Here is a 22,900-nt window from a genome sequence, read left to right on the forward strand (position 1 = left end):
TGTCTTCCTCACAAATTTACTTACCCCTAATCTCTCATCTTAACTATTATTTTTCACTTAATCTATTTTTCACGAAACCCACCCGAATCATCTGGCGACTCTACTGGGGAGGAACACTTCGACGTGATGGCTGAATCTAGCAATACTCATCCTGGGCAGAATCGACCACCTAAGCGACGCTCAATAACTCCTCGGGATCTCAACCTCAGCTTGGGATCACCTCAAGACGAGGACGGACACAACCAAGAAGAGGAACACATGGAGCAGCAGAATCTGGGTGCAGGAGGAGAAGGAGCTCATGCCCATGCAAATTTCTTCACACCCCATGCTGGAGGTACCACTGGCATGCACACTTATGTAACCATTCCTGCTCATGTGTACAACTATATGATAGACAACCAAACAAAGATGCAAGCTTTGATCACGGAAATGATGGCTAGAGATCAAACGAGGTATAGAACCCCCTCACCGCCTCCATTCGCGAACCAGGAGAATATGGAGGAAGGCGAGAACACCCCAGTCACTCGTAGGGAGTTGGCACATATTTTAAAGGGCAAAGGAGAAGCAAGTGAACCCACTTGGGAGATAAGTCCACCATTCGGGCATCATATTTTGGCAAAACCGTACCCTAAGGGGTACCAACCACCTACCTTTTGTAAATTTGATGGTACTGGAAGTACTAAAGAACACATCCTGTCATTCTTGGATGATCTCAGGGTGTTCAGGAACCACCAGGAGCTCAAGATCAAGGAGTTCTCAAAATCACTGACAGGAAGGGCATTCACGTGGTATTGCAAGTTGAAAGCCAGTAACATCAACACCTGGTTGCAATTAGTAACGGAGTTCTGCAACAAGTTCCTGGAAGAGGAACCCTCCATGCACATCATGGACCTGGGGAGAGTGAAACAGAGACAAGGAGAAGGATTGGTAGCGTTCGTCAAGAGGTACAGAGATCAAGTTTTACTTTGTATAGACACTCTCTGAGAGCCACAATTGGTGTACGGGTGTATTAGAAATGTGGAAGATGGATCCCAAATTTATCTTTCTATGAGCAACATAAACACTTTCTCTGAGCTCTTAAAGAGAGCATCTGACATAACAGAGGCAATGAAGCGCAATGGAAGGACATACATGTTAACTAAAGCAGCCAGCAAGTATATATATAAATCAGATGGTATAGTATATAATATGCCATTGAAATTCTAAACAACAAGATTCGAAAAAAAATCTATCAGCAACAAATTAGCCCTTCATCACGTTGAAATTAAACAGATTATGACATGTACTTTAGTAATTAATTAATGAGATTAGCATGTGCAGTAAAAACATGCAGGTCCTTAAAAACTCAGCCATATAATTTTTCGAGTTAATTACTATAATATAGTAATTAAAATTTACCCTCCACTCTGTCCACCATATTTTTCGAGTATCATCATCTGCCTCATCAAAACTCAGCCAAGTCTTGTTGTAGTTTTTCTTAAAAACCCGAGAAATACGCTTCAAACTAGGCTTACGTGGGTGTCAACTACATCAAAAACCAAAAAAAAATGATAAGGACAGATTACTTAGTAAAAATGAGACATGCAATTCATAAAATTTAAAGCAAATAACAAACCATTTGGCACCATCATATCTAAGCTTGGGAGCACTTGTGCTGGAGTGACCAGTGGCGGTGGATATTCCTTGACCATGAGTATCTTGGATACCATTAGATGTGGTTTGTCTTTCCCTACAAGATCCTGCTCGACTGGGCGCTACAATAGCTGGATCACTCTGCACACCATGTGAGGCAGTGTTGGAAGGTTCATTGGCTTGTTGTGTGCATGATCTTGGCACACCCGGAGTAGGCATCATGTGTATCTGAGGCTCCTGACAAGAGAGGGTAGTTGTAGCAATAGGTGGCGGTCTCCCATTGGTCGGAGCAGTCGTGGCTGATGATGACCCAACAATAGTGTATGGATCCGCATGTAAGTCAAGAGGGTGACCAGTAGAAAGCCTAGGCCTCCCCTTTCGGCCTCGGCCTCGGCCACGGCCACAGCCACAGCTGCAATCTCTGTCTCTACCAACCATATTCTATACTGTATTCCAACTTTCCAAATTTTTTGATGTGGGGGCTGCTTCTCAATACTGTATTAAAAGATAAAACAGAAAATTAAAAAAAAAGCATTAGATGCCAAGCACTTTTTTCTAACACATACAGTTTCTACTACAAGATAAAGATGCTTGTGAACACTCAAAAAAAGGCTCAATCAGATGCAGAAAACAAAAGGATAAAAGAATGTAGACAGTTTATATGAATGAGTAAACATGAACTGTACTCTTTTTAGCTTCATATGGACCATCAAGATGATATACATAATAGATATGGATGATTCTGCCTGGATTTATCCATGTTAAACAAACAAACCAGGACCACAATCTTCATAAGAAAACAATAACATCAAAAAAGGAAATACAACACATTGATAAAAGAAAGAAATAATAGCAGAATCAATACATGATTATGTGATGACCAATTCAATCCGAAAGCTGCAATGACCACCAAAACCACAAACCAGCATCATCTTATGACTTAAACAGAGGGAGAAAATAAAAACCTAATTCCTCAGAATCTAAATTATATCAGTGTCATCTTCCACACGCACACACTAAACATTTATTTTCACAACTAAATTGCTTGTGATTTGAATTACAAGTAATCGATACAAGAAATTACGAAATATGAATTACAACTAAAACCTCAATCCGAGAATTCTAAACTTCCATCATCATCATCAATGTAAGCATCATCGTCATCATAGATCTCAACGTCATCATCCTCCTCATTATTTACATTAGGAACCTGGAGGTTAGCTACTTGAAGTTGTATCATATCAATATCTCCTGATGTAGATGCTAATGATGTTGGAAACTCGGTTTCTGAAATGATCCTAGCATGTGGAGGTTCATCATTCTGATACACCTCAGTTTCAGACTCATTTTGTGTCTCCTCTATTATTTTTCGCGGTTTACATGTAATCACAACCTTCCAATTACACTTACAGCCTTGTGGATATGGCATGTAATACACTTATCTAGCTTTTTGTGCAAGGATGAATGGATCGTAACTCCCATATCTCCTAGTAGGTAATACTTCAGTTATTTTGTAGTCTTTGTGTCTATGCATTCCCCGAGGCTTGGTAGGGTCATATCACTCACAGTAAAACAAGGTGACTCTCAAACTAACAAGACTTGGATATTTAACAATCAAAATCTCTTTAAGAGTACCATACCAGTCAGATGCATCATTCTCTCTATCACCTTTAACATATATACCTGTATTATCTGTCTTCTTTCCACATGCATGCTCAGAAGTATGAAATCTATACCGTTGACCTTGAACATACCGACACTCGTTGCCCTAGTTTTTGGACCGAATGCTAAACTCAATAGATGAGGACAAGTTATGCCATTCCGGTTCGCTCTTGTTCTCTTAGACATTACATGTGGCTCAAAGTAATAAGAACAATAACTTGATGTCTCTCTAGCCAGGTATGCTTGACAAATTGAATCCTCTATTCTAGCCCGATTCTTCACCGATCTCTTATACATGCCTATTTTACGCTCAAATGGATACATCCACCTATACTGAGCTGGTCCACAAACACGTGCCTCATATGCCAAGTGAATTGGTAGATGCTCCATTACGTCAAAAAAAAGCAAGAGGAAAATTTCTTTTTAACTTGCACAAAATAACAGGAATATTAGCTTCCATTTGTACAAGATCATTAACCCAAAGAGTAGATGAACAAAGGTCCCTAAAATATTGACTTATTTCGGTCAACAGTTTTCACACGTGGTCTGGCAACTCTTTGAAGGATAATGGAAGTAAACACTCCATAAATACATGACAATCATGAGTTTTCATTCCAAACAATTTCCTCCCCTGACATCGACACACCTTTATAAATTTGAAACATATCCATCTGGCATTTTCAACTCTTGTACCCATTTACAAATATTTTTTCGTTGTTGGAGTGTCAAGACATAGTTACCCTTAGGCTTTGTCCAATGACCTTTATGTACCTCCACCAAATTCAAATCTGGTCGCCTACAAAGTACAGCCATGTCTAACCTTGCCTTTTCATTGTCTTTTGTTCTTTGAGTATCCATAACAGTATTCATTATGTTATCAAAAACATTATTCTCAATATGCATTAGATCCAAACAATGACGAACCAAATGATCTTTTCAATATGGGAGATCCCAAAATATACTCCCTTTGGTCCAATTGTGTTCCACCCCATATCCGCTCAATCACACTTGTCCTCCTGTGTCAACTATTTTATTTAGAATATTGTCTAACTCTTTTCCAGACCTATTCGCCGTTAAGCCTAATAGGAGGTTCTTCATCCTCCTCAACATTCTTCTTAAAACCAACTTTATTACACCTATAAGGATGACCTTCAGGTAAATATCTCCTATGACAGTCAAACCACGAATTCTTTTCGCCATAATCTAACCAAAAAGTCTTGGTATCCTCCATGCATATTAGACACGCTAATCTTCCCCCCATGCTCTAACCAGACAACATTTTATAAGCAGGAAAATCGTTAATAGTCCACATTAATGCGGCCTTTAACTAAAAATTCATCTTTCTATGAATGTCGTATGTTAGGACGCCTTCGTCCCACAACTCTTTAAGTTCATCTATCAATGGTTGAAGATAAACATCAATTTTTGCTTTAGGATTTTCTTTTTTAGGTATGATGCACGTTAGAAACAAGAAAGGATCATTCATACACATATGAGGTGGAAGGTTATAAGGGGTGACTATAACAGGCCAGCAAAAGTACGGTGTACTAAAATGAACATTAGGAGAAAACCCATAAAAACAAAGTCCAAGTCTAACATTACGCGGTTCGCTTGTAAAATGAGGATACTTGGTATCAAAATATTTCCATGCTTCACCATGAGAAGGATGTGTCATCATCACGTCGTCGTTTCTGCGATTTTCGTGATGCTACAACATATGAGGGGCAGTACTCATTGATGCATACAACCTTTGTAGCCTTGGAATCAATGGCAAATAATGCATTCTTTTATATGGAACCTCTTTATTTTTACCCTTCCTAGGCTTAAATCTCTGCTCCCTACAAAATTTATATTGTCTAAGATCTTTGTCCTCTTTGTAATATATCATACAACCATTGACACAACAATCTATCTTAACCTCCTTAAACCCAAGCTGGGAAACAATTTTCTTAGCTTCATAGTAATTAGCAGGAATTTCATTTGGAGTTGTTTGCATTTCTCTAAACAAAGTTACCCACTGGTCAAAAGATTCCTGGATTGGTTTTCCTCTGATTTATACTCAGCATCCTACTAGCAAGTGACAATCGTGAATGGATACAATTAGAAATTTGTTTATAAACATGAATCATATTTGCTTATATAACTTATAAATTAAGTTTGATTATAGATTTGAACATAAGACTACTACTTTCTTATACAAGTGACTTGATTTACGACTGATTTACGGTCGAGTAAGGACACCAATGCTTCCAAAGGACCAACAATCGTCCAATTCTGTCTTCTTCTCTTTGTTTTATGTTTACTCACACCGGATTCTTGAATTTATGTTTCAGTGTTTGCATTCTATTGAGTTTTGACACTTAGAAAATAGTTGAAGTCATGATCATCAAAAACTAGGAAGATGAAGACCATTTCTCACTCATTCATTTATCATAGTAATCAATTTTTGGATGGTGGCTTTTGATGGTTAATTAGTTTAATCAAGTTGTGGACTAAAGAGTGTAAAACCAATTTTTTATAAATTAATAGATAAGAGAATTCACCATAATTATTAAAAAATAATAATGTCACTCTTATTTTTTATAATATTATTGTTCACATATATATTATCTAAGTTGATGAAAAAGTATATATAGACCACATAGGAATGAATTTAGTGTCATCATATACATAAGAAAGACTAATATACATAAGCTAGCTAAATACAGAACATGCAACTAACTGACTAGATATCAGATTGATTAGTGCATAATACACTAATTTAATGTGATCATATACATAAGAAATACTAATATATCAAATTAGAGTCTAGACAGATTATTTCTATTCCTTTGAATCACTAACTGACGAGATGTCAAAAGAAAGTGATGAACCCCTATGAGTTGTAGTATATATGTTCAACATTCTCTTCTGTGGGTGCATCAATAAGTGACTTTATGAAATATTATTTACTTTGATAAATAAAATTATTTGACATTAATCTATTTTTTTTCTTAGTCATACAATTCACACACATTCACACTCAACACATACTCTATTAAGGCTTCATCCACTGTATCTAGTGAAAGTTATGGACTTCCATTTATGATTTATCCTTCTAATTGCTTTTTTGAAAAAAAATAAAATATATATTTGCTTTCAAGCTCATAAATATATTAATAACTATTTGCGAGTCCAGTTTGGTTATTAGGGAAGGATCATATTCATACGATAACTCAGGTGAGAAATTGTTGTTAGGAAAATAATTTCAAATCACCTATTTTTTTTCTCTCTCTCATACACATCATGATTTTTCTCTGTAAATTCCTTAATTTATGCTGTTCTTTTTATTAATGGCATTTCAATATTAATATTTTTTGTTTGTTTTTTTCCTCTCCTTATGTTGTTTACAAGGCATTGCTTACAAAGGCAGCCTCTAACGATCCTAAAACTGGTTATATTTTAATTGAATTTTTAGGATATGTTATTCTCTGGTTTGCTTTCTCTATATTCAAACAAAGAAAGGTATCCATCTTGGTTTCTTAGTTCATTAGTACTATAATAATGCTGCAATATAAATTATATAATAAACCTGATGAATACAATGTCTTGTTATTACTGTTACTATAATTTCTTATTACCAAAGCACTAATATGTGTTAATATTAGGCTATGGATTCATGTTTCTTTAAATCAGGCTATGGATTCTCGCTTCTTCAAATCATTGTACAATGCATGTTATAGAAGTTTCATTATAATCATTAAAGTCAACTTTGTTTTACGCACACAGTCTTCAGTCTTCATCATGTAATATGAAATTAGTTTTTTTTCCCTCTTAATTTCTTATCCATTAGTAATAAGTTGTATTCTTATAAAATTAAGTATATTTATAGTTTAATTTATTTTTAATATATATTTTATATTTTAATATATATTTTATATTATTGATTGATTTTAGTATATACTAGTAATTCAATATAGATACTATTGTATTACGATAAAATTATTATTAATAAAATATTTTAAGTATTTTTATTTAATAAGTAAAAAATAAATATATTAAAAATTAAAATTTTGTGCTTTAAAAAAATTAATTTATTATCTTAACATATGTCTTTAAAACACATATTGAATAAATCCTATAAAAAATTGTAGCAGTTATATTAACTTTCATATAATATCAGTGTTATATGTCATTTTAATCAATTTCTTTTTTGTAGTGTATGTTGCTACTTATGATTGGTGGACAATTTTAGAGGCTATATAAAATACAAAAAACAAAAGGATAAAATTGAGGCAAACAAATCTTTTAAAAAAAATTTATTATTTTTAGTTATTAATTTAATTTTTTAATCTAATAATTTATTAATATATTTTTAGTCAATATTTTTAAATATTATTAACTAATTATTAGTCAAAAATATAAATTATAATATTCTTCTAACATTTTTTTAAATAAATAGAACAAATGATCCTGAACAGATAATTTACGATAATAGTGTATGTAAAAAAATAGAAAAAGAGTTAAAGTGAAAATATTCTGAACTCATATTTGTATGCTTTATTTTCTTCAAAACTACTTATCAAAATTGGAAAAGAAAAATTGAAAATATCATTAGTATTTAAAGTTATCTTTCTAACAAATTTAAATATAAGATTAATGCAATAATGTTGTTTCAATTCAAGCAATGTTACTAAAAGTGTCTGTGTATGAAAATAGGAAAGTGAGTGGAGGTTGTTTGTGTAACTTCTATCAGGGCACGAATTCGGTACGCGGGCCCAGTTAGCGCACCAAAACGCCATTTTGGTGTTTGGCGCACTGGTCAGCCAGGGAGCGCCAAAATGAAATCTAATGCTTTTCCTGGGTTCTTTCTGCAATTTCATATAAAATAGGGGGTCATTTTTACGATTTTTAAAATGCATACAATTAACTTAATTGTTAGAATTAGCTGGACACTTAGTATTTGGTTATCAACTATTACTGCCGCCCTATTCCTCCCCTTCCCCTCCGTCGCAATCGCGTCCTCTTCCTCGCCTTCCCCTCCGTCGCAATCGCACCGTCCCTTCCTATCTCCACCACCGAGAACGACTAAAGCCTCCCCACTCAGATAACTTCTTCTCCCCCCCAGTGTTAACGAGTCTGTTCAGGCGGATCCAAGCCCACAAATAGCCTCACCTCTGACGACGACGGAGCCTGATCTGCATTGTCGGTTGTCTTCGGCAGTTGATGGCTTCGCCGTCTCCATCAACGGAAAGAAGGTACCCGTTGTATTATCACCCTTCACTTGATTTACAAATATCCCCCTTTTTCTTCCTCATAGGACTTCAATTTTCTTTGGAGGACATCCCCCAATTTTGCGTGTTTCGCTAAATTACCACATTGTTGCTGTTTGGCACAGAGTTGCCGGGGATGAAGATACCACTGGGGGCATGCGCGTCGCCGATGAACCAGAAATGTCTGACGGAGCAGAGCACGGAGTTGGATCGTTTGAGGGCGAAGGCTCTGCAGGGATGGAGTCGGACGAGTACGACTTTCAGGAAGATGAAACAGAACACGACCATCATGCAGAGGCCGATGTCGACAATGGGGATGCGGTTGAATTGGAAGACAGTTTGGATGGCGCCGGAGGAATGTCTGACAATTATGCGGAAGACGAGTTTTACGCTGTTGATTCCGTGGAGTCGATAGGTTGGATTGATTTTTTAAACTTGAGCGAGGAGGATGTTTTCCGGTTTAATTTCGCAGACGTTGACATTGCATTTGAGTTATACCAGCAATATGCAAAGCACCATGGCTTCGGGGCGAGACGTTCCAGAAGCGAAAAACGCGGCGAAGTAAGGATACGGCAGGAGTTCGTATGCCACTGACAAGGGTACTGATCCCCGAAGTTCTACTCGATGCCTAACCGGCAAAAGAGGCCGAGGGCCGAGACACGTTGTGGATGCCCTGCAAGGATGCTACTCCGCGTGGACGATGAATCAGGACGTTGGCACGTTGCGTACTTTTCAGACGCGCATAACCACCACGTTCTTGAGTTGCGATTTTCTTCCATGCTTCCAGGCCATCGGAGGATGAGCGAAGCGGACATCGAGCAGATGAACGACATGCGCAAAGGGGGCATTGGCGTCTCCCGAATCCACGGTTTTATGGCGAGCCTAGCCGGCGGGTATCATAATGTCCTGTACACAACAAGGGACATGCACAATGTAAATGCGAAGCAACGAAGGGAGGGTGGCCTAGATGCGGAATCGTGCCAAAGGTATCTCCGAGAGTGCAAGACAAATGATCCAGCACTGTACTACAAGGAAGTTGTTGACGGTGAGGGCGTGTTGCAACATTTGTTTTGGTGTGACGGCACCAGCCAAATTGATTACCAGGTGTTTGGAGACATGGTTGCATCTGATGCAATGTACAAGAAAAACGTTTACCTTTCACCTCTTGTAGTATTCTCCGGTGTGAATCACCACAACCAAATGGTTGTCTTTGCCACTGCACTGGTGGCAGACGAGAAAGAAGAGACCTATGTCTGGCTGCTTCAACAGTTGCAAACTTCAATGAAAAGGAAGGCTCCCGTGTCCATAATAACCGACGGTGACAGGCAAATGAAGTCTGCGATCGAGCAAGTTTTTCTGGAGGCTCACCATTGACTCTGCGCTTGGCATCTACTCCGAAACGCCACGAGCAACATCGGAAAGCCCAAATTCACTAGGATGTTTAGGGATTGCATGCTTGGAGACTACGAGGTCCGAACATTCCAGAGAAAGTGGTTTGAGATAGTTGAGAAATTTGGCGTCGCCGATAAAAGATGGGTACAGGACATGTACGAGAGAAGGCACAGTTGGGCCACAACACACATACGGGGAAAGTTCTTTGCTGAATTTCGAACAACATCAAGGTGCGAGGGCTTGCACGCTGTGATATCACGGTATGTTAAGTCTCGATACAGCTACACTGAGTTTTTACGTCATTTCCATCGATGCTTGATGTTCGTGCGTGCAAAGGAGGTGGAGGCTGATTTTGAGTGTGCAAAGGGTGACCCTGTTATGACCACCAACCTGAAACAGCTGGAGCGGAGTGCAGCCGAGAACTACACTCGTGCAATATTCTATTTGTTTGTTCCCATTCTTGACAGGGCCTGCGCAATGAGGGTGGTTGACTCTGAAGACAACGGTTCCTATTTTATCCACACCGTCTCTCGATACGGCACTCCGGGGAAGGATTGGCGTGTTGTTGCAACGTCTGATACGAGGGAGGTCCGATGCACGTGCATGAGAATGGAATGTTTTGGGGTCCCCTGCGAACATATAATTGTGGTGCTTGTTCTTAACAATGTTCATGAGATCTCGTGGTCTCTGATATTGCCGAGATGGACCAAGGATGCAAAACTTGTGGCGGTGCAGTCGATGGGCATGATTTGGGATTCTGTACAACTGACGCAACACTGGTGCCTGATGGATTGGTACCGGAAAGTGTGAAAGATTGCATGTCACAGCACTGAAAAATTCCAGTTTGCAAGAGACATTGCCATGCTGATGCTGAAGCACTTCAAGAACGAAGATGCAGGGGACACCCGTTTTCCACCCAAGGGGCCACCTACTGAGGATGGCAGAGGCCCGGCGCGGAATCCACCCAGGCGCAATACAAAGGATAACAGTGCTCATGGTGGAAAGAAAACCCAGCGATGTCGTTTGTGCCGGGAGGTGGGACACAACAGGACGACTTGTCCAGACCGCCCCACGATGGAGTCATCCAGCGCAGTTGCAGATGACATGGATTCGATGGACACTGACATGGTGGTTAGTCGCTTTATAGATGATCTAGTTAAGTTTTCTGCCCTGTTAAATGGTTCTAATAATTTGTTTTTCACATTGGTGTCAGCTCTATGATAACCTATCCGGCGATATGTATGCGACCGCCGAGATTTCTTCGTTCCAATGCTCCGATAGTGACACGCAGGCTGGGTTTGCTAACAGCGACTTCGCTGGGACCAACACGTCCGGGCCTGTCATGTCTCTCGCCGATTGAGCAAAGGGGGCCTACAATCGTCACGACTGTGTGTTGCAACGGTAGGTTGGTCGAATCCTTTCACATTCTCCGGTAGGCTGTAGCCGTACACAGAATATTGTCTGCATTTCATCTGGGTACAGAACCGTCTATATGTCGTCGACGTTAAAACAAGTTTTTGCTATGTTGGCTTTCGTTGGTATGTGGTTGTGCTCTAGATAGAACAGGTTTTAATCGAGATTGAAGAAGTGGAGGTGTGAAGTGGTGTCATGCGAATAGCTGCAAATCCACTGTCAAACCTGATGTATTATTAATCGCTCGTTTTTGACCCTTTTGTTGAACCGAACATGTTAGTTAGGGACATCTTTATAGCGATTCTATGTGTAGTGGATATTTTGTATGTATGGTAAGTGGATATTTTGTATGTAACGTTTATGTGGACATTCAGATGGACGTCTCCTAAAAAAACTCCCTTCGTCCGCCTCTTTGCAGCAGACATTCGGAACTGGTTACGTCTTGTACTACCTTGTGTGCTAATTGGAAAATGCATGTGGTTCAATCACGGTTTTGAAATTCTTTGTAAGGGATCATGGCTTCTGGATGTAATTTAAAGCACACGCTTAAAACACCGGACATGATGAATAAAATACACTAAATGAAGCACGGCAACAAATCTGAATCAATACTAAATGAAGCACGGCAACAAATCTGAATCAATAAACAACCACCACTAATTCTCATTTTTAGGGTACTAACAAATCAGTGTGAGGTTTCAAAATTCAAAATTCAAACATACAAAATGTAGGTGAAGTGAATCGAATTACATTCAAGCTTCACATCATAAAATTACATTCAAACTTCATAGGCACTAATTGACATACATTTCTAATATTGGGAGATCAGTCTATTTGCAATGCTACGCGCACATTAACAACAGAAACGATTATCGTGTTTATCATCTAAAGCATAAGTTAATGAGGGCAAGGTAGAATTGTATGCCTGGAAATATAATGTAGATTAAAGATACAGATGTATGGACATGCAGGTTGCATCATTGTATTTGACAAACTGAGGCAAGAAAACACCATGGACCGATCGAGTTACTTTGATTGAGTTGGGGGGCGGTGGCTGATGACATGTCACCATGTCATGTTTTTCTATGCTTTTTCATACAAGAAATTAATGATTAGTGCTTAAATATTGCATTCTTTGGTGCTTAAATGGTATATTTCTTTGATCTTTTAATTTGATAAACTTTGTAGGAAATAAGAAGAAAAAGAAGCAAAGAAGCACAAAATAAGCTAAAAAGGAGAAAAAAAGAGCTTTGGGGCACACTTTGAAGTTGGAGCACACTTTGGAGCCTTAGGCCACGCTTTTAAAAGCGTGGCCCATGACCAAATCAAGGAAGTTTCATCAGCACAGCCACCCAGGAGCTCAACGTTTGCGCCAACGTTTGCCTCAAACGTGAGGTCAAACGTTGGCTAAGGAATACCTTGGGAAATGTTGCTCTCCACAGCCTGAAGGGGGCATACTTCCAACAAGAATAACTTGAGCTACAGAGCTCCAAATGAGGTGATTCCAAAACCATTGGAAAGTAGGAATCAAGAGCTTTCCAAGCATATATGGCACTGCATGGTGGACACTAAAATTGAGGGAGAAAACTGCCCCGAAATATGCATAAACGAACATGGTGTCAACCTGCAGTGAGGCCAACTGACCTCTGCACCTTCAACGGAGTATAACTCGAGTTGTCGAGCTCCAAATGATGCTCTTCCAACGGCATTGGAAAGTAGACATTTAGGGCTTTCCAACAATGTATAATAGTATGGGGTGGACAGTACGTTCGAGCCTCCAAAACTGGCAATGTTCCCAATGTTTGCGTTCACGTTTGACCTCAAACGTGGGGTCAAACGTGAGTGACAGCAACACCAGCGACCTTGTCCCCTTCAAAGGAGCATGACTTGAATTGTAGATGTCCAATTAAGATGATTCCAGTTGGGTTAGAAAGCTGACATTTAGAGCTTTCCAATGATATATGGCAATCCATATTTGGCACGAAATTGAGGCATGAGTGAAAGGCATCTTTAAGGACCAAATGTTGCTAGATGGATGCCCTGGAGGGGAGCCCACGTTTGCGCCAACGTTTGCCTCAAACGTGAGGTCAAACGTTGGCCAAAGAAAGCCTTGGAGGAGATCACGTTTGAGCTCACGTTTGACCTCAAACGTGAACCCAGACGTGAGTGACAGTAAAATGGCCATTCTGCATAATGCCTTCACGAAGACGTTTGAGTCAACGTTTGCCTCAAACGTTGACTCAAACGTGAATGTTCCAAAGTCCAAATTTCAAGCGGATTTCTTCTCAAGACCAATGCCATCCGGATCCATCTTCAACCCAATTCCACTCCAAAGCAAGCAAAGCCCACATGACTCAAAGGCACATAGAGAAGCTAGATTAGGAATTTCATTTTGTAAATATTATTTTCATTTTTCATTTTCATTTTGTAAAAGCCTATATAAAGGCATTAATTTCATTTTAAAAAGGAGAGAGCTCCATTAGAGAGAATAGGAGGCTGGCTCCACTAGGGAGCATTAGGATTGGAGAGCTTTCCCTCTTCTAGTTTTTCTTTCTTTAAATTTGAATCTTGGATTGAGGGGAAAAGGAATTCTGTTTCCCTCTCGGTCTAAGATTTCTCTTGTTCTTCTTCTGCAATTTTAATTTCTCCTCTACTACAAGTTCCTTTGCTGCAAGTTTACAATTTAATTTACATTGAGCTTGATTTTGATCTTTGGTTCTCATTGCTTTCTGTTCTCACTGAATTCAATTTACTTTCAAGCAATTTAATTCTTCTGTAAGTGCTCTGCATTTTACATTTCTGTTCATGATCTGATTTACTTTTCCTGCAAGTTTAATTTTCTCTAAGCTTTGATCTATTGCTCTCTTTAATTTCCAGCACCCACTCCCCTTTACATTTAATACAATTTACATTTCTTGCAATTTAAGTTTCAGCTATTTTACTTTCTTGTTCTTTAAGTTACTGTCCAATTTACTTTCTGCACTTTAATTTTCCTTGTCATTTACTTTCTGCTGCATCAATTATCACTCAAATGTTAGCTTGACTAAACTAATCACCCACTAAAGTTGCTTGATCCATCAATCCCTGTGGGATCGACCTCACTCCCATGAGTTTTACTACTTGATGCGACCCGGTACACTTGCCGGTGAGTTCGGTGTTTTGGAAATTCATTTTTCCACAAAAACATCCATCAAGTTTTTGGCGCCGTTGCCAGGGATTGATTTATATCAACAATGATTAAGTGGGTGAGAAGTCTAGATCAAGCATTTTCTTTGTTTTTGTTCTCCATTTTAAATTGATAGCAAGGTGTTTGAGCTATTGCCTCACTAAGAAATTCTTTCTCTGTGACATGATTTTCAATTTTCATTGATGTTTACAAAATACAAATGGAGTTCAACTCATCTTATGGTCAAACAAAATTTTATGGGATATCACCCACCATCACCAATATCTAATGGTGGCTGGGAATATCACCAAGAAAATACAAATTCTAAGCACTCCAATCCATGGAGATTTGCTTCAGAGACACAAGATGAGCAAGAAAACCATATGGGATATTTTCTTCCACCACAAAATGATGCTAGTCATGATTCTAATGGTGGCAGGGAAGGGAATTCTAATGCTCCATATGATATTCATCCAACGATATCATCACTTGACCATGCTTCAACAGAAAGCCCCTTTCAAAACTTACCACACACACAAACTTCCATGAACCACTCAAGGCTCTCAAAGCTTGAGTCCATGCTCAAAAGATTTGCAGAGGAGAAAGAGAAATACCAGAAAGAACTAGAAAACTCCCTCAAAAACATGGAAGTGAAGGTAGGCCAATTGTTGAATGCAAGGAAGGAGGAAATGGAAAAACAAGAACACAAGGTCCCTGTGTCAAGTGAAATTGCAAAAAAGGAAGAGGTGGTGAAAGTATTGGAACCTGAACTTGCATATTCACAGAAGCCACTTGAGATGACAAGGGAACATGAAAACTCACAACTCTCTCAAACCTCCTTGAAACAAAACGGCTCAACAATTGAATCCATGATTGAAAGATATGAAGAGGAGATGAAGAAATGTTGGGAAGATCAACAAACCTCCTCAATGAAAAAGCTATTAAGTCAAATGTTGAGTGCACGGGAGGAAGTGGAAGAGCAAGAAAGTGAGAAAGACAACCAAAGAATTCCAAACTCAAGTGAAGCAGAGAAGTACATAGAGGAAAAGCTCATGGAACCACCAATTCAAAAGGCTTTAGATGAATACAAAACTCCAATAATCACACAGCAACCAAATCTTGAATCCAAAGAAGTGAAGGCAACTAGCAAGAACACCAATTCTGTCCCTAATCCAGCAAGCAAGATCAATCAAGCCATTTGCAAAAGGAAGCTTGCTGAGGAAAGGCCAAGACAAGGGGAAATAGCTGAATCTTCTCCCCCCTTAAGGTCATTCCTCTTAACAAACTGGAAGAAGAGGAAGAAAGTGAAGAACAACATGTCAAGCTAATGACACTAAAAGAGCACTTGTTAGGAGGTAACCCAACCGTAGGTGACATTTTTTCTCTGCTTTGTTTTCTTCCTTTGTTTAGTTTAAATTTCAATAAATTGAAATATGGTTGCATTCTAAGTTTGGTGTTGCTATGCAACAAATTTGGTTCTAATCCTTACAAGATACTTGCATCAATTCCAAGTGAAAGTGTCACACTAAGTTTGGTGTGCCACTTATTCTTTATGTAAAGTATTATGCTCACCTTCTTAAGTTTGCAATCACAATGTCTCTGTCTCTTGTGCCTTGACTATTATCTTTAATTTTGCTTGCTTAGAACACATATACTACTAACTTTTCATTGTGTAAGACATTCATGATCCATCTTAGCCCCGTAGCCATTGTTCTGATTGTTGCTTGAGGATGAGCAAGCATTATGAGTTTGGCAAGGGAAGAAGGAAGAATAGAGGAAAAGGACAACAATAATGAAGATGAACTACAAGGTTTAGAGTTCCTTTTCTCCTCATTTGTTTCCAGCACTTAAAATGCATGATTGTCTTCATCTTTTCTGTTTACATGTGTGTATGAATAAAGCATAGCCTGCATCTTGATTTGTAACATGTTGCCATGCCATTATGACTATCAACTTGAGTATTGTGAATTCAAAAGCAGTAAAGTATCATGATCATAAACAAACAAGGAATTAAAGAAGAATTTAGCATGTGCATACAAGTATTGGAAGGCTAGTATGGTTAATTGTTGCTCAATTGCATTGGATTTTATTTAATTGAAGTTTTCATCTAGGACATTTTGTGAAATCTTTTGAAAATCATGAAAACCTTGAAGAAGCAAATAAAGCAAGAAAAGAAAAAGGGAAAGAATGAGAAAGATGAAGGCTCTGAGTACCAATGGCAAATTATTTGTTAAGTACTTGTGGTGTTTATGTATAAAGCCAAATGCTTGAAAACAAAACACTTAGAAGTCAAGGCTAGGCTCAAGTGCAAAAGCACTCCCTCAAAGCTCAAGGCTCTGAGCATCAATGATTAGAGAGTCAAGAAAAGAAAAGAAAAATGAGCTTAATGAAGTCCTCTAATTAAATGCTTGTGGTGCTTATGTATCAAGTGGTAATACTTGAAAACAAAGCATTTAGAAGTCGTAGCTTTGTTATCAACTCATGGGGCAAAGCACCCAAAAGAAGAAGCTAATAATAAAATCAAAAGCTTGTTTCAAGGAAGAAATATAAGAGAAAGATTTCATAAATTGAGCTAGATAGAAACATCAATCATTTACATCTCTTTTGTGATTGTAGCATGCTTAGAAAACTAGCTTACCATGAAAATTGAGTTGCTACTCTTCTTACCTTGGATTGTCAATCTTTAAATGCATGATTCTTTTCTTGCTTGGGGACAAGCAAGGTTTAAGTTTGGTGTTGTGATGACATGTCACCATGTCATGTTTTTCTATGCTTTTTCATACAAGAAATTAATGATTAGTGCTTAAATATTGCATTCTTTGGTGCTTAAATGGTATATTTCTTTGATCTTTTGATTTGATAAACTTTGTAGGAAATAAGAAGAAAAAAAAGCAAAGAAGCACAAAATAAGCTAAAAAGGAGAAAAAAAGAGCTTTGGGGCACACTTTGAAGTTGGAGCACACTTTGGAGCCTTAGGCCACGCTTTTAAAAGCGTGGCCCATGACCAAATCAAGGAAGTTTCATCAGCACAGCCACCCAGGAGCTCAACGTTTGCGCCAACGTTTGCCTCAAACGTGAGGTCAAACGTTGGCTAAGGAATACCTTGGGAAATGTTGCTCTCCACAGCCTGAAGGGGGCATACTTCCAACAAGAATAACTTGAGCTACAGAGCTCCAAATGAGGTGATTCCAAAACCATTGGAAAGTAGGAATCAAGAGCTTTCCAAGCATATATGGCACTGCATGGTGGACACTAAAATTGAGGGAGAAAACTGCCCCGAAATATGCATAAACGAACATGGTGTCAACCTGCAGTGAGGCCAACTGACCTCTGCACCTTCAACGGAGTATAACTCGAGTTGTCGAGCTCCAAATGATGCTCTTCCAACGGCATTGGAAAGTAGACATTTAGGGCTTTCCAAAAATGTATAATAGTATGGGGTGGACAGTACGTTCGAGCCTCCAAAACTGGCAATGTTCCCAATGTTTGCGTTCACGTTTGACCTCAAACGTGGGGTCAAACGTGAGTGACAGCAACACCAGCGACCTTGTCCCCTTCAAAGGAGCATAACTTGAATTGTAGATGTCCAATTAAGATGATTCCAGTTGGGTTAGAAAGCTGACATTTAGAGCTTTCCAATGATATATGGCAATCCATATTTGGCACGAAATTGAGGCATGAGTGAAAGGCATCTTTAAGGACCAAATGTTGCTAGATGGATGCCCTGGAGGGGAGCCCACGTTTGCGCCAACGTTTGCCTCAAACGTGAGGTCAAACGTTGGCCAAAGAAAGCCTTGGAGGAGATCACGTTTGAGCTCACGTTTGACCTCAAACGTGAACCCAGACGTGAGTGACAGTAAAATGGCCATTCTGCATAATGCCTTCACGAAGACGTTTGAGTCAACGTTTGCCTCAAACGTTGACTCAAACGTGAATGTTCCAAAGTCCAAATTTCAAGCGGATTTCTTCTCAAGACCAATGCCATCCGGATCCATCTTCAACCCAATTCCACTCCAAAGCAAGCAAAGCCCACATGACTCAAAGGCACATAGAGAAGCTAGATTAGGAATTTCATTTTGTAAATATTATTTTCATTTTTCATTTTCATTTTGTAAAAGCCTATATAAAGGCATTAATTTCATTTCAAAAAGGAGAGAGCTCCATTAGAGAGAATAGGAGGCTGGCTCCACTAGGGAGCATTAGGATTGGAGAGCTTTCCCTCTTCTAGTTTTTCTTTCTTTAAATTTGAATCTTGGATTGAGGGGAGAATGAATTCTGTTTCCCTCTCGGTCTAAGATTTCTCTTGTTCTTCTTCTGCAATTTTAATTTCTCCTCTACTACAAGTTCCTTTGCTGCAAGTTTACAATTTAATTTACATTGAGCTTGATTTTGATCTTTGGTTCTCATTGCTTTCTGTTCTCACTGAATTCAATTTACTTTCAAGCAATTTAATTCTTCTGCAAGTGCTCTGCATTTTACATTTCTGTTCATGATCTGATTTACTTTTCCTGCAAGTTTAATTTTCTCTAAGCTTTGATCTATTGCTCTCTTTAATTTCCAGCACCCACTCCCCTTTACATTTAATGCAATTTACATTTCTTGCAATTTAAGTTTCAGCTATTTTACTTTCTTGTTCTTTAAGTTACTGTCCAATTTACTTTCTGCACTTTAATTTTCCTTGTCATTTACTTTCTGCTGCATCAATTATCACTCAAATGTTAGCTTGACTAAACTAATCACCCACTAAAGTTGCTTGATCCATCAATCCCTGTGGGATCGACCTCACTCCTGTGAGTTTTACTACTTGATGCGACCCGGTACACTTGCCGGTGAGTTTGGGTGTTGGAATTCGTTGCCACAAAAATATCATCAGTGGCTGGGGGGTTTAGGATACAAGAGTTCTCAATATATATGCAGCCGCGCCGCTCGAAGACACACACATGGCCGTGTCTTAGTTGACATGCTGTTGCTAAGGCACACCAGCCCATTCCAAAACATCCGTTTGTCCTCCCGACATAGTGCGTATATTGAACGGTCCACGCGCCCCTCTCGTTTGTAATCGAAATTGGGCTATCCTCGTATACTCCCGGCAGAGGGGGGACATTCGGCTGGAAGCGAGGACATATTTTGTAGGGTGAGAGCAATGAAATAATTGAATAGAACAATAGCACCGGAAATAGTTGCCTTTAAAAATAACTGTCGGGAGACTTATGAGAAAACGGGTTGGCAGTCTATGCACGATTGGGCTGACAAAGAAGGGATTGGTCGATCTGAACCCATCGGCTATGTGCCTTGACTTGGGGCCGTCGGATAGCTTATACAAGTGGAGTCCGTCCCCGGCTCGGCATGGGCCAAGTAGTTGATTTCCATTGTATGACCGTTGAAGAACATGACATACGTGGTGTTTTGAGCTTCGTGATAACGGAACAGCACCAGCCACTGATCCCTTAGGCCGTAGTGTTCCCGGACAGCGTCCCATCCTCCATGAGGCACGATCCTTCCATTAGGTTCCATATTCCAGCCCACGTGATGATGATGTCCTGTAGGCGTGGTTAGGGTCAGGGGTCGCGGTAGGGACCGGCCATAATCCCGCGAGAACCATAGCGGGAGCATCTGTAGCAGATGGTGGAAAAAAAAAGGTTTACAATGTGACACACATGGATGGATTGATGATTGCAGGTAGTAAAGGAATTGAAATTGGCATCTATACCAGTGTATCGAGGTCGTTCACCAGGATTATCGCGAAGAACTGGACTGTATAGTTGCCATGTGCGGGGATTGCTGGAAGACTTCCATTACGCAAGTTTCTGGTACAACGTAAAACAGCATAAAACAAACGCCTTAGCCGAGTGCATACAGAAAACCCGCTAGAATAATCTTGTTACCTTCCATAGTTGATCTCGTAGTATCTTGCGTCATGGATGGCCACGTAGAAAAACTTTGGTTGGTGATACGAAAATAGCATTGTGTTACCGATTCAAAGATGGTAGTGTTCGTAAAAGGCTCGCCACCCTCTGGTGAAGACGATTCGATGTGGATGCTCCTCCTCGACAACCCAGGAGATGCTCCACGACTGACCATTTGTGGTGCTTACCTCGATGGGGTTGCTCATGTTCTCCCGGACAGCGTTGAAGAAGGGCGCTGGCATTCTCTGCACGAGTAAGAAATTGATATTGATGTGGGCTTGCATGCGGGCCCTGGGGATATGGTAGTAGAACAAAAACAACTGAAAACTTACAAGTTGATTCTCCGTGTTGGGGATTATGAATCTGAAGAAGCGGAAATCAGCGAGCGTCGGCATTGTCATACCTCGCCTGTGATTTCTTTGATGGTTTCCGGTTCTTTACTGCCGGGAGTTTTTGAGTCTCTAACAATGGGTTCCCTTCTTCGAAAAGTTTGCATTTTTTTATTTTTTTGGTAAATGAGAAACGTACGCGCGTTAAATAGGCGAAACAACTCCCGCCTTTTTAAGTTTTTTTTTTAATAAATAACTATTAAACCTGATTAGACTGGGCATTAATGGGTCATTAATGTTGGTGCAATTACCAAGGGCAATAACCGGATTTCCAAAAAAACGCTAACCACCGAATGAGTTCAAGATTTAAACATAGCCTTAATCATTCATTCCATTGCGTGGGTCAGTGAATAGTCACTTCATATTGGCAGCCTTGCATTGGCGATGGATGGACGGATTGATGTAGGCGATGGAAGCAGGTAAGTTGTTCATAATTACTTTATTTTTTTGGTATCTTTACAGTTTTTAATTTTTTTTCTTGGAACATAACTTTTTTTTTTCTCATGCTGGAAAATAACTTTTTTTTTTACTAGGTGTTGGGCCAGAGAAACTGACTCGACCCAAAACCCAGAAACCGAACTCGCATAGCGACCCAACCCTTAATGCCCGACCCTATTCGAAGCTACTCTCCTCTTCATCCAAGGCAAAACTCCTCGCTCCGCCGATGTCAACTCCACCTCCGACCGAAGCTCGGAAGACTCGGAAAACTTGATGCATGGTGGCGATGACACGGCCGATCATCCTCAACGAAGATGCACGCTGGAAAATAACATGATATAACATAAAGGGGCCCAACATAAAGATAGAATAACAGTAATAGGATATATGGCCCATGATATAATCAGCCCACGAAGACTATCCGTCCAGTGAGGAGACCCAACAATGTCACATAACATAACCGGTATCAATGCATCCAACAACCAAAAAAATTGCAGTGGAAGGAAAAAAAAACGTTGTATTTGGCCCCTTCACACCTCTCTTAGACATGGTTCCCCCGTCTTGGCCGCTTCCGCCGCCTTCGCAAGCAATGGACCGCTTTTCTCGTTACATCTTCCCGTTAGCAGTGCAATTGCCATTTTGATCCTGGTCTTCTCTTCGTCCAGCTGCAATGGTCAATGCGGCGTTTATTAGAGACACACAGTGCAATTGCATTCTACTAGTAGGCAAGCATTAACTTACAATTGGCAGCACCGCATGGGTGAACCTCCGTCCCATTGCCATCCACTGCATGACCCAAATACCAGAGTCTGTACTGCTGCTGTTTTTTGGCACTCCCGGTGCGGCTATGATGTCCAAACTGGCAAACTCGGGAGCGCTCTTAGAGTGTGAGTTTTTATACCCGTCAGTTGCAACGATTCCATCCAGCGCAGTCAGCTGGCACAGATTCGCCAATATAATAAAGATTAGCGTATTCAGATAGGACGCTGAATTAACCTATGTGCGTCGCTTACCATGCATTGTATGACACGTCTCCGTCTTGCCTTTGATTCCTTAGTTGCATTCGTGTCAAATTGGAAGACCTGCCTCTCCGACAGGTCAACCATAGCCAAGAACCAGTGCTTCTCACAATCTTCTTCCAGTACTGGCATATAGACCTGCGATTGATGGAAAAAGCTGAATACGATAAGAGAGTCATAATTCAGTCCGCCCAGGTTCAGAACTTGCGTACAATAATCTAATCGGTCGGTAGCTTACAAGGCATAGGTCTTCCGTCGGGTGCATGTGGTCATTGCCGTATCGCTGCGCCAAAATTTCAGGGTGGACGCCCTCCATTACATCGGCCTGGTTACTCAGGAAGTATTCAGAAGTTGAAACAAGTCACCGTGCATGTCAACGGTACATGGTTTGTGTTAAAACAGAGAACATTAAATCCTAGGTATGCACTCAAATAAACTACCGAATTAGGATTTGGGCGTACCGCAAAATTCGGATGCAAGCACCACACCGCTCGAGGGTGATCTCCATCGGTTTCTCCCTCCGATGCAACCATGATCGTGATCAACTCCATTATCTGCAAATCATGCCCAACACAAAAAAATCAGACTTCGCATGGAAATAATAAATCCGGGTCAGCGGAAAAAATTCCAT

At 39.8% G+C, this 22,900-nt stretch overlaps 2 protein-coding genes and 1 pseudogene across 2 annotated transcripts; 2 read left to right on the forward strand and 1 right to left on the reverse strand.

The window, feature by feature from the left end:
- The first annotated feature begins 9,170 nt into the window (after nucleotides 1–9,170).
- LOC107611562 (protein FAR1-RELATED SEQUENCE 5-like) lies at nucleotides 9,171–9,732 on the forward strand. Its single transcript, XM_088495813.1, has 2 exons — nucleotides 9,171–9,650; nucleotides 9,718–9,732. Exons 1-2 carry the CDS (start codon nucleotides 9,171–9,173, stop codon nucleotides 9,730–9,732), a joined length of 495 nt encoding a protein of 164 aa, XP_088351939.1.
- Nucleotides 9,733–9,827: 95 nt separating this feature from the next.
- LOC148549855 (protein FAR1-RELATED SEQUENCE 5-like) lies at nucleotides 9,828–11,298 on the forward strand (annotated as a pseudogene).
- An 8,502-nt stretch (nucleotides 11,299–19,800) lies between these two features.
- On the reverse strand, nucleotides 19,801–20,482 carry LOC107611560 (B3 domain-containing protein REM16-like). Its single transcript, XM_016313471.1, has 3 exons — nucleotides 20,403–20,482; nucleotides 20,228–20,324; nucleotides 19,801–20,130 (listed from the first exon to the last, which is right to left on the reverse strand). Exons 1-3 carry the CDS (start codon nucleotides 20,480–20,482, stop codon nucleotides 19,801–19,803), a joined length of 507 nt encoding a protein of 168 aa, XP_016168957.1.
- Nucleotides 20,483–22,900: the final 2,418 nt, after the last annotated feature.

The sequence above is a fragment of the Arachis ipaensis genome, chromosome B8, assembly GCF_059453495.1.
Source record: "Arachis ipaensis isolate K30076 ecotype BB chromosome B8, ASM5945349v1, whole genome shotgun sequence".
Classification (NCBI taxonomy): Eukaryota; Viridiplantae; Streptophyta; class Magnoliopsida; order Fabales; family Fabaceae; genus Arachis; species Arachis ipaensis.